General features: G+C 34.9%; 1 protein-coding gene across 14 annotated transcripts in view; it reads left to right on the forward strand.

The window, feature by feature from the left end:
* Positions 1 to 12,941, forward strand: part of cacna1g (calcium channel, voltage-dependent, T type, alpha 1G subunit) — a 234,760-nt gene that overhangs the window by 202,276 nt on the left and 19,543 nt on the right. For all 14 annotated transcript variants that reach the window (XM_048170124.1, XM_048170126.1, XM_048170125.1 and 11 more), the window contains 4 exons: positions 4,441 to 4,592; positions 6,469 to 6,578; positions 8,873 to 9,006; positions 12,700 to 12,770. In XM_048170124.1, the coding sequence (XP_048026081.1) occupies positions 4,441 to 4,592; positions 6,469 to 6,578; positions 8,873 to 9,006; positions 12,700 to 12,770 (467 nt within the window). The remainder of the gene's footprint in view (positions 1 to 4,440; positions 4,593 to 6,468; positions 6,579 to 8,872; positions 9,007 to 12,699; positions 12,771 to 12,941) is intronic.

Here is a 12,941-nt window from a genome sequence, read left to right on the forward strand (position 1 = left end):
TTAGAGATTCACCAAAAAAATAAATAAATAATAAGTAAATAAATAAATTGTGTAAAACTGATTGATGTATCATTTATATGTATAATTTAAATGGATAACATATATATATATATATATATATATATATATATATATATATATATATATATATAGATATATATATATATATATATATATATATATATATATATATATATATATATATATATATAGATATATATATAATATTTCAGCAACGTGTTTCATGATTGCTCCATCAGTACTTTTTTCAAATATTAAAAACTAGGGTGTTCATGCATTTTCCATTAGTAAATAATTTTATGGGGTCCAGAGTTCCTCAATTTAAAGTTTCTTTTAAGAGCTTTTTTTTCCTCCAAGTGCACGTGAGCTGCGGCAAAGCCAGAATCATGTTGAAAGCATCAAGACCAGCATGAAGTCTCAGTGGGACGAAAAGGCCAAGAGATTTGTTGTCATACCCTCCTTTTGGTGTGGCTGACGGGTATTGCACTGAGTTTTAACAGTTAGCATCTCCAGGACTGGTGGGCAACCAGTGTTTTGTGGCTATATTCAAATGTGGTATCATTCAGCCCAAAACCTTCAATTGCCTCACCCAATAATCTGACCGTCGTTCTCAAATGTATTCATAGATGGAATTGGAATGGGCTAAAATTGCCATCTAAGCAAAGAATGTCTCATTAAATCATAGTCATGGTATCATTAGCTTGTGCCACAAAAATAGAGACAGAGATGGAGAGGTCCCAGACCCACATTCTCCATCGCTATTTCATTCTTGTGTTGGTTAAAAATAGTTTTGATCCATTTTCCATCTCTTTAAATTCTGTTCAGTCTGATTTGGCTGATGCGGATGTTAGCTGGACGCTTTGCAATGGCATGACATCAGAGTGGCACCGCTGCCAGTAGGAAGCAAAAGTTCAATCCATTATCTGTAAATGTGATGCCAAGACCTTCACTTTCTCTTATTCTTAGTTGGGGCACAAAAGGCCAGCTTATATGAAACTCTTGCATTAAACTCAGCGCAGTACTCGGTAGATATAAACATTCGATAATGGAGACCGCTTTCCCTCTGTCACTTATTAATTAGTATTATTGTGCTTAGGAGGATTGGAATTAGCAATGTAAGCCAATCAAAACTGAGTTTTGTCCCACCGACATGAGATCTTACAAGACATGCTTTTTTTTGAATGAAAGTGCACAAAGGGAGAGAGTCTCACTAGAGAGGGAAGGAGGGAAGTAGATAAGTGGGGATGTCCTGTGGGAGCTGACCTGTCTACTGTAAAACCAGGCTGTGAACATACACCTGCTCCCATCCCAAATGTCCTCCATAATTGAGCACCTTTAAAACTGGGGCAGTCTGCACAGCAACTGTTTTTGTTCCCAATGAATGGTTTTGGTTGCTGCCCCCTGGATACTGTTGTCTGCAGCCCAAATAAATTAATTTAGAACACATTGGTTAAAGAGCAGAACATTGACCTCATCTCATTTTGTTAGATCCTAGGAGTCATAAAAATAGCAATAAATATGCTAAATAAATAAATAAGTAACAACCAAATTGGCAATGTTTAGCCAAGTCTGGATATTTAAGATTCATAAGTTGTACATTATGAAGCAAAGGTAATGTTGAGTCAGCACATTTAAAAACACCAGGAGCATGGCTCCAATTAGCAGAATTAAAGCCAGATGGGTTGGAAGATTCCTTTGGTAATTGCCCACAGAACCAGCATTGCTGACATCTTGTCCTGAGAAATCACAACAGAGTGACCCCATATGCATCACATGCATATTTAAAAGTGTAATATTGCTTTTATACATTAAATAAACAAGAAGTTAATATTAAGTAACTAACATTTGAGACAATATTTCCAGGTAAATTCCAGGTTTGTTTGTTTTTTTTTATTATTATTTTTTGGATTTTTTATTTTTCGCTCAAAATCGGTTGAGTCAGTGATTCAATGACTACAGTAACTCATTCAAACAGCTGGTGAATTCAAAATAGTATACTACTACTATTTATTTAATACTACTACTATACTACTACTATTTTTGACATATTTTTATATGGAAGTAGAGCGGGTTTCAAATTCCCGTCACTTGTTTTGTTCCCGAATGAATTGGCTTTTTTTTTTAAACAAATCAGTTGATTGAATGAATCAACGACTGGCTCATAAAGATCAAATGGCGTATCTATTTAACCTGCAGAAAGAGTCACTCTCATTTTTGTTATTGTTAACTAAAGTTATCAAAATCGCTTTTGTTAATTGAAATCAAGATGAAATAAAATATCTAAATTTCAAATGAGAAACTTAAATGAAAATTAGAAATGATGCCTTTAAAACTAACTGAAATAAAATACATTTAAGTTGAAGTACTAAAATTACTTAATAATACCAAATAATATCTTACCCATAATACAAAGATGCAAAGTCTGTACACTCTAAAAAATAACTGTAAAAAAAAAAAAAGAAAAAGAAAAAAGAAACAAATTTACACAGTAAAATACCATTTTCCATTGAAACAGTAATATACTGTAAAAAGGATACTTTCTCGAAAGGATACTTTCTCAAAATATTTTACAGTATATAACTTCTGTATATTACAATGCATTCTGGGTACTTTTTGAGAAAGTAGCCTATAGGCCCCTTTTCTTAAAAAAAAAAATTACCTAGAATACCTGTTTTTATGGTATATTACTGTTTCACTGGAAAACGAAATTTTACTTTGTAAATTTGTTTCATATTTTTACAGTTATTTTGATGTGATGGAATGCACAAACACAGACAATGGCTTACTTATAGAAATCTCTGTAAAATTGAGATTAACATCCAAAAAATTACTCACATCACCTTTAACAAGCAAATAATTTGGACATGTTCTAAATGAGTCATACTCAGATTCACTATCCAGTGGGGAGCAGCCATGTGATTAAACAAATACTGCTGATGTGGCTTCATTTTATATATATTAAAAAAAAAAAAAAAAGGTTGAATGCAGCACCTGTTCCTTCGGTCCAGTGGCTGGTGCCAGGAAAAGCCTGCCTAATGGGCTGACAGGACCACAGGGAACACAGCTGCCGCTCACAGCCCTGTCTGTGTTTCGGGATGATAAGCCCCCCAGGCCCCCTGCTGCTCTGCCATCCCTCCAGTCCTCTCTGTCCTCCGCGAACAACAGAGAAAAAAACACAAAGAATAGAAATGGATCAGCAAAACTAGCATATGCACAAGTCTGTCCTTGTGGAATGCAGACGCTTTAATGTTTCATGGAATCTCATTAGAAAGTCCATGATGTAATAGGACAATTTATTTTGCTTAGGTATCTGTGAGTGAGCAGATCCCAGGCACAGTAGCCCCTGAATCTGGGCTCTTCTGCCTTTGATTTGGCATAAACCACAGAAACATAATCACAGTTAAAGGAAAAGTTCACACGAAAATGAAAATTGTCATTTACTCACCCTTATTTATTTCAAAACTCATAGGACTTTCTTCTGTGCTGTTCAAACAGAGACATTTCGAAGACTGTTTTACTTTCAAGCTCATCAAAAACCATTACCAAAGTATCATAAAAGTGGTCCATACAACTCATGCGCTATATTACATGTCATTTTAGGTCATAGAATAGCTTTGTGTGAGAAACAGATTGTTGTTACTCACTGAAAAGTTTCGTAAGATTTGTAAATGAATCATTCTTTTGAGTGAAATCAGTAAATGATTCAGTTCATAAACTAATCTGAATTATTCGATCACACAGTTATGTTTTATTAACAAAGTTCGGGAGGAGCACGTTCAGATAATCTACCCAATCAGCATGAGAGGAGGCGTATATATATATAGATGACTTACCTCTGTTACATGTCAGTTTTTCCAGCATCCCTCCTCTACACCAACTCCTCACTCTTGATTATTCCTATCCCAGCCAGGGACTGGGGGGGATATCTGATTACATGTAAGTGTGAACTCGTGAATTGGACTAATCCAGCTCTCAAGTTCAACTCACTAACTTAATGATTCAGTTGCAGTGATTAACATTGATTCACTCTATTCCTCACACAAATACACAAGTCATATGGAACACTTTTATGATACCTTTATGGTGCATTTACACCATTTTTAGAGACTGAAAGCTCCAGACCCAGACCAATTACAATATTGTAATTGCATGGAAAAGAGCAGCCAGCACAGTCTTCAGAAATTCTCCTTTAGTGTTTCACAGAAGAAATAAAGTCAGGCATGTTTTGAAAAATGAGCAAGGACATTTTCATTCCTGGGTGAACTTATACACAAATGATCTATCTCTTAGCTTCTTCTCTTTCCCACTGGTTCTTTCTTCCTTCTCCTCTTTTCTCAGTGTGGGCATGAGTGTGTACAAAACAATGTTTGTTTCACTACAGTTATTTCATGCTTCCTCCCTGTTCCCATGGTTCTTCAGAAGCCCAGAGTAAACCCTATTACTCCGATTACTCACCTACACGGCTTCTCATCCACAAGATGTGCACCAGCCACTATCTGGACCTGTTCATCACGATTGTCATCGGCCTTAATGTCATCACCATGTCCATGGAGCACTACCAGCAGCCTAAGGTAGTTGCATGCACTTGTTGATATTTCATTAAGGAAATGAACTCACTGGTTATGTAACTGCAGACAATGTTACTGTAAGTTCAGCTCACCGCTATCTCACTTTATGGCTCTGCATAATATTTGCTAATTAGGCAGCTAATGTTTATGTACTCTTTTTGCTGTACCGCATTTTGATTATATCATAGCGGTGAGTATATAATTTTCTTTATATTATTATACTTATTTGCACTTTCATTGTGCTGCTCGAGGACATTTTGTATCATTGCCTGTGTATAAAAAAGCCTTATGAGAGCAATGCCTCACCAAAATAAACCACACTCTAGTGTATGCACTAAAATGTATGCATATTCCCTCATCTGTCTTTCCCCCCTGCATAACACTACAGAGACAATTCATGAATATTCAATAGAGGGCTAAAACAATAACATGAGTTCGCAGATAAGCTCTGGGAGTTTAGATTGGATTTCTGTAAATCATTTGGTTGGTGTAATATGTTCTTCTGAACTACTTTTTTATTCCTTTATGACAAAGGTCACTTTTGACTGTAAAAGGCCACTATAAATTACCCTTGATAGTTTTGTGGTTCTTTCAATTGGTAGCCTAAAGAAGCCTACCCATTTCTTCACCTTAATTCTTAATTCTTTTGCAGTTAACATGTCTTTTCTTGTCCACCTTTTTTGTCTGACCCTGCTGACCCAATGAGCATTTTGCTCTCCAATGGTCTTGCCTTTACTTTGCAATTTCTAGTATTGCATTAGTTTTGCTTCATTCTCATGGGCATTTAATAATTTTTGACTTTTCAGTCTGAGTGAAACCTCTTTTTTTGGCTCATTTTATCTGTAAAATAAAACCTGCCTAATAATTATGCACACCTGAATATAAGGCGTTTCTCATATCCAGCCTTCATACACAATTATATATCACTTATAAATGATTAAATACAAAAATTAGTATTAGTTATTAAGATATTTGATATTAAGAAAATTGGTAAAATTTGTACACAACTGTTTTCAACATTGATAATAATAAGAAATATTTCTTGAGCAGCAAATTGGCATATTAGATGGATCATGTGACACTAAAGACTGGAGTAATGATGCTGAAAATTCAGCTTTGCCATCACAGGAATAAATTACTTTGTAAAATATATTCAAATAGAAAACAGTTATTTTAAACTGTAATAATATTTCACAATTGTACTGTTTTACTGTATTTGTAATTAAATAAATGCAGCCTTGGTGAGCAGATGAAACTTTTTTAAAAACATACAAAATCTTACCGATCCCAAACTTTTGAACGGTAGTGTGTATATATACACACACATATACGTATACTTTTTTCTTCTTCTTTTTGGTAGGGTATCTCTCCTCAAATCAAAACTAGTGTTTACTATCCCTATTAGTCAACTCTGTTGGGATGATTCCCAGGGTTTTCACCCATCATTAATGGAGGTCTGTGACCTCATCTGTGGCTATAAATAGCAGTCTGTTTTAATTAGAGCCCCGGTGGCCTGCAAAATCTTGGAGCAAGTGGAGCAAAAGGGAATTGTTAGGCTTTGACCATATACACTCTCATTCCGTGAACAAAATCAATTGATTTTCTGGTGCGTCGTCACACTTAGCCTGGCCTTAATTACTGTGTGGTGAATGAGGGAAGGTGAGATCCCTGGCACTGTCCTCTGACTGTCAGACCCTGAAGATGCCGGCTAATGACTGCTGTTTTCGTTGTGCTAATCTAACCACCTTTTTTTTTTTTTTTGGCCATTCGTAGATTACAGTTTGTGTATTTATTTATTGTTTTGAATGAGTGGAAATATGATTGATCACTTCTGAAGTATCACTATTACATTCTCTTTGCAACTTCTCTGCTTAAACAGGTCCTGGATGAGGCTCTGAAGATCTGCAACTACATTTTCACAATCATATTTGTGCTGGAGTCTGTCTTCAAACTCGTTGCCTTTGGATTCCGCCGCTTCTTCAAGGACAGGTAAGTAGACATGACCCTCTCAAAAGCTACACCTAAGGTAGTTGATCCAAAACAAATCAATCAAAACTGTGATATCATTTGTGATGTGAATGCAATAGGGTTTGTTAGTAGTCCTAAAGCCACATCCTTTGAAATGATATCACAGTTTTGAGATTCCTTGGTTTGCCTCAGACTATCAGAAGCTGAATGCACTGGCGTCTGTGGTGGAAAACAAGAACCGAATTTATATCACTTGTGGTTTTGGTAAAAGAAACCCCTCTTGAAGCACACAAAATCACACTGCCTGGGGCTTGAACAATGAGAAAGGCTCCTAAATGGCATTTATCCCTCTTAAATTAGAGACAAAGAAGTGCTAAATGCCTGATGCTAGAGTTAATGTGTGTAGGCAAAATTTAACACACATTTTCTTTGTAGAGTTTAAATGATCCATTACTCTTTTAATTAGTCTTGAATAATCAGTCAATTTGTGAATTAGGCCCTTTACTGAAGTTGATAGGCCATTAGAAGTTCTCATGTAATCAGCTTTTTCTTTCAATAGCATAATAAAGAGCATTTCATGTCAATATATTCCCAGATCCCTAATCCATGTGTAGGGAAATGTAAAGCAGCTATTTGCATACTAATGAGAACTTTGACACAACATAATTGATATGATTTCAAAATAAATCTCTCACCAAAGGCCCTCCCATGTGTTGAAACTACTATGAGACATTTCAGAACATGCTGTACAGGAGGTGAAGGTTTTAAGAGTTGAAATTTTAAGACTTTTTATTGATTTACAACATTTGAAATGGCTTTCTGTTACTTTGATTGGTTCTTTCATGCATGCTCCAAGTCTGCAGGGATGGAGGATGGAAGTACACTTTGATCACTAGGCCCCTTAGCGAATGAAGCCGGTGGGAAAAATGTAAAAATGCTTTGTGTAATAATTTGACTTCAATTTCCCAACATTTCTAATGAAACACCTCTCATGGCTGCAGGCCGCAGCAAATTGAGGTGTCCTAAAACAGGCTCTAGGCTCTACCTCACCCATGACAGTGTTATATTTGACCCTCAGAGGGAGTTATTTAAACTTAGCCGCAAAGTTTGAAGCCATATTTAGACAATGAACATGCTGAGAAGCTTGCTGGAAAAGAGAAGTAACATTCAGGGTCAAATAAGGGTTATTTGCACAAAATGAAGTTTCTTTGATCATTTCAAATTTCCATTGCTTACAGATAGACTGAAAACCTCATGTTTTGACTCCTGAAATTGTATTGCACACTTGTTAAGGATACAATGCTACCTTCAAGTCCTTTTCTGAAGTTGCAAGATTGAGGAAGTTGTAACGTGATTAATTTTAAGTGATTTTGAAAATGAACATATTGGGCAATTTCATATTTCTTTCTGTCTTTTTCGCATATTGACAAAGTCAATTGGTACAACAAAAGAATGCACATTAGGTGTGCATTTGATGCTTTAACAGTATTTTTGTGGTGTCAGAGAATTATGGGTAATGTAGTTTTGTTGCATGAGCCCATCACCTCATAAACCAGCTAAATGAGTAAGAGTTTTTGGCAATCTGACAATTGTTCATCAAAAGTACACACCAATAATACAAAAAAAAAAAAAAAAATACAAACAAAACTAAATTATAAACAATTTAATTCTTAATCCAGAGAGAAGGTAAATACAGCATTTATGTGAACTCATTTTGTAAATACAGTACATTAGCATGTGGAAAAAAAAAAAAAAAACTGGGGTTAAAATTTTTTTTATATTTTTGAAAGAAGTCTCTTATGCTCACCAAAGTTGCATTTATTTGATCAAAATCAGTAAAATTGTGAAATATTATTACAATTTAAAATAACTATTTTCTGTTTTAGTATATTTTAAATCAGATTTATTCCTTTGATGGCAATGCTAAATTTTCAGCAGAAATTACTTTAGAAATCATTCTAATAAGCTGATTTGGTGCGCAATTTTTTTAAAATTATTATTATCGGCGTTTAAAGAGGTTACACAGTGGAATATTTTTGTGGATTTTTTTTTTTTTTTTTTTTTTTTGAGGATTATAATTCTGGAGTTCAAAAGAAAAGCATTTATTTAAAACAAAAAAAAAAACAATGTAAAAGTGTTTATTGTCACTTTCCATCAATTTAATGCATCCTTGCTGAATAAAAGTAAAAAATGTCTTTCTCTGGAAAAAAAGAATGCTGACCCCAACATTTGGAACATAGTGTACAATCATTCTGACATTACTTAAAGGCAGCATTATTCTTATATATAATTTACCATAACGTGTCTTTACGCAGATGGAACCAATTGGATCTTGCCATTGTTCTGTTGTCTATAATGGGTATAACACTGGAGGAAATCGAGGTCAACGCTTCCCTTCCCATCAACCCCACCATCATTCGCATCATGAGAGTGCTGCGGATTGCTCGTGGTTTGTATTCTCTGCCCTCTTATATTCTGCACAGCCATGGTCCATTTTTCTTCCCTGTGAAAGTTTACACTCCTCAGCGCTCCGCCTGTTAGCCTCAGTAGATCAGACCCGGTTGTGTGTGTCACCCTTGGGATCTCTGTTGTTTCACAGACTGCTCAGCAGAAGCCGTAGTCTGTGTAGAAAGAGTCCAGATGGCTGCAATGAGAAATTCAGTTCACACAGCCACTCTACTTATTTCTTACACACACACTCTCAACACACACAGTGTAGGAAGCTAGGGTGCTTGTCTGCTTGGAACGATTATTCTTCCTCTAATGAAAGAGCTGCTGGGCGAGTTATTGATTATTCCCTCAACAGAGATGCCCAAGCAAACACACCTGCTCAGATGTCTGTGTTCTCATCAGGTTGTGTGTGTGTGTGTGTGTGTGTGTGTGTTTGCGTACGAGTATGGGCTCCTCCTGGATTCATTCAGACATTCCTGTAATGAAAGTCACAGGCATCATCCACTTACAGCCCTGATTGCAATTAACCAAACTTCCACAGTGGCGTCTCTTTCATGGCTGAATGGCCATCATTAAAGCTCCGTGTGTGTAGTGCATGACCCCAATAATAACATTCTCTGTGATCTGACCACTGTGAAAATTACATGAGAATTAGTTTCCACTGGCCACTTTTAAAGAAACAGTGCATCCACTGTGTGCACATTTATTTCTGTCCAATAAGGGCTCTGTTGAAAGATTGAGTCACAGTTTGAGTATCGCATTTTATTTTTTTCTCAAATGCCACTTTAGTTAAAATTAGAAGAGTTATTTTCTTTTACTCCTATTAGTAATACATTGAATGTACCTATATTGTTTTTTTTGTTTTTTTTGTAACTCCGCAATCACTGAATACAACATGTTCTAATGGCCTAATTTAATTTAAGTTGCAATGCCTAATGCATTATTTTCAAGATGCTACAAATGTTGTGAACGTGATGTCTGCGTGAATCAGCAAAAGTGAACCTTTCTCAGCTGCCGTCTCACATGAGTTCCAAGGATCGGGTGAAGCGATTAAGAAGCAAAATTTAAAAATTAAGAAATAAAAAGTATGATATGCTTGATAATACTAAAATTGTGATAATAACAAATTGTGTTCTCTTCCTAGGTTTATTGCACTTGAATGGTCAAATACACACAAAAATATGTAAAATGTCCATTTTAGCAGATATGTCTTGAGTGAACAAACAGTTTGGGTTTTAAAAAAGTTTGTGAGCTGTCATGGATACACATTATTGTAGGTCTTAAAGTGACAGCAATCTAATATATATATATATATATATATATATATATATATATATATATATATATATATATAATAAAAATTTAAAAAAGATTTGTTTTTTTCAGAATTTTTCAGATTTGTGAAGACAAAGGTAAAGCCGCAGTCATACTAGACTTTGAGCACACAAAATGTCTATAATTTTGCAGAATTATAATTATTAAATTTTTCTAAAATTTCTGCAACGTGATATGACATCACACTCTGCGGCGTCTTATTTATAAACATAAATTCAACATATATAGAATAGTAATACATTTAAAATGTAAATAAATATACAATCTACTCGACTTTACTGCAAAAATATGCATTTTTTTAATTCAGCGAAGAGGTCACACCATGACTTATCGATCTTTTACTGATCACATGCGAGTTATAAAGTCAGAATTGCGTGATAGTCACAATTGCGAGTTATAAAGTCAGAATTGCGTGATATAGTCACAATTGTGAGTTATAAAGTCAGAATTGCGTGATATAGTCACAATTGCGAGTTATAAAGTCAGAATTGCGTGATATAGTCACAATTGCGAGTTATAAAGTCAGAATTGCGTGATATAGTCAGAATTGTGAGTTATAAATTTAGAATTGTGTGATATAGTCAGAATTGCGAGTTATAAAGTCAGAATTGTGTGATATAGTCAGAATTGTGAATTATAAAGTCAGAATTGCGTGATATAGTCAGAATTGTGAGTTATAAATTTAGAATTGTGTGATATAGTCAGAATTGTGAGTTATAAAGTCAGAATTGTGTGATATAGTCAGAATTGTGAGTTATAAATTTAGAATTGTGTGATATAGTCAGAATTGCGAGTTATAAAGTCAGAATTGTGTGATATAGTCACAATTGCGAGTTATAAAGTCAGAATTGCGTGATATAGTCACAATTGCGAGTTATAAAGTCAGAATTGCGTGATATAGTCACAATTGCGAGTTATAAAGTTAGAATTGTGTGATATAGTCACAATTGCGAGTTATAAAGTCAGAATTGCGTGATATAGTCAGAATTGTGAGTTATAAAGTCAGAATTGCGTGATATAGTCACAGTTGCCACTTATAAAGTCAGAATTGTGTGATATAGTCAGAATTGTGAGTTATAAATTTAGAATTGTGTGATATAGTCAGAATTGTGAGTTATAAAGTCAGAATTGTGTGATATAGTCAGAATTGCGAATTATAAAGTCAGAATTGCGTGATAGTCACAATTGCGAGTTATAAAGTCAGAATTGCGTGATATATTCACAATTGCGAGTTATAAAGTCAGAATTGCGTGATATAGTCACAATTGCGAGTTATAAAGTCAGAATTGCGTGATATAGTCACAATTGTGAGTTATAAAGTCAGAATTGCGTGATGTAGTCACAATTGCCACTTATAAAGTCAGAATTGTGTGATATAGTCAGAATTGTGAGTTATAAAGTCAGAATTGCGTGATAATCACAATTGCGAGTTATAAAGTCAGAATTGCGTGATATAGTCACAATTGCCACTTATAAAGTCAGAATTGCGTGATATAGTCAGAATTGTGAGTTATAAAGTCAGAATTGCGTGATATAGTCAGAATTGTGAGTTATAAAGTCAGAATTGCGTGATATAGTCACAATTGCGAGTTATAAAGTCAGAATTGCGTGATATAGTCACAATTGTGAGTTATAAAGTCAGAATTGCGTGATATAGTCACAATTGCGAGTTATAAAGTCAGAATTGCGTGATATAGTCACAATTGCCACTTATAAAGTCAGAATTGTGTGATATAGTCAGAATTGTGAGTTATAAAGTTAGAATTGTGATATAAACTCATAGTTCTGACTTTTTTCTCAGAATTGTTTATATCTCACAATTGTGAGTTATAAAGTCAGAATTGTGAGGTTTTTTTTTTTTCCGCGACTTTATAGCTCGCAATTCTGAGGAAAGTTAAATTGACTGAGGAAAGTCAAAAAGAGAAAAAAAGTCAGAATTGCGAGTTTTTATCTCTCGATTGTGAGTTTATAACTCTTAATTTTGACTTTATTTCTCACAATTGTGAGTTTATATCTCGCTATTCTGACATTATAACTCGCCATTGCGAGTTTATATCTCACAATTCTGAGAAGTCAGGATTGTGAGATAAAAAGTCGCAATTACCCTTTTTTATTTTTTATTTAGTGGCGGAAACATGCTTCCATACTATTTTGCATTTAACCTGATACATAATATGGAAAATGTGGTATTTTGAGGATTAATATTGGCCATCTGTTGGTCATAACATGAAAATAATTATTGGCTTATCAGTATCGACCAGAATTTTATTATATATTTTTTTTAAATTGTTTGATTGTATTCTTTATCAGATTGTGTACATTTCATGTATATAAGCGGGCTCTCCTCTCCTTTTAGTGCTGAAGCTATTAAAGATGGCTGTGGGAATGCGAGCTCTGCTTGACACTGTGATCCAGGCCCTGCCTCAGGTACTGCACAAAACTTTTGTCTGTCTCCCTCATAAAGTTCCTCTCTCCACTCATATCCCATGCATCCTGCGCTGCGAGAGAGAGCTCCCGGTCCCCGTTCCCTGTTCTCCTGTGGCCCCTCCACTCTCCACAGGCCTCATTTACATAGTCGATCTGCCATGAAGAGGCCAC

This window comes from Megalobrama amblycephala, linkage group LG20 (assembly GCF_018812025.1).
Source record: "Megalobrama amblycephala isolate DHTTF-2021 linkage group LG20, ASM1881202v1, whole genome shotgun sequence".
Classification (NCBI taxonomy): Eukaryota; Metazoa; Chordata; class Actinopteri; order Cypriniformes; family Xenocyprididae; genus Megalobrama; species Megalobrama amblycephala.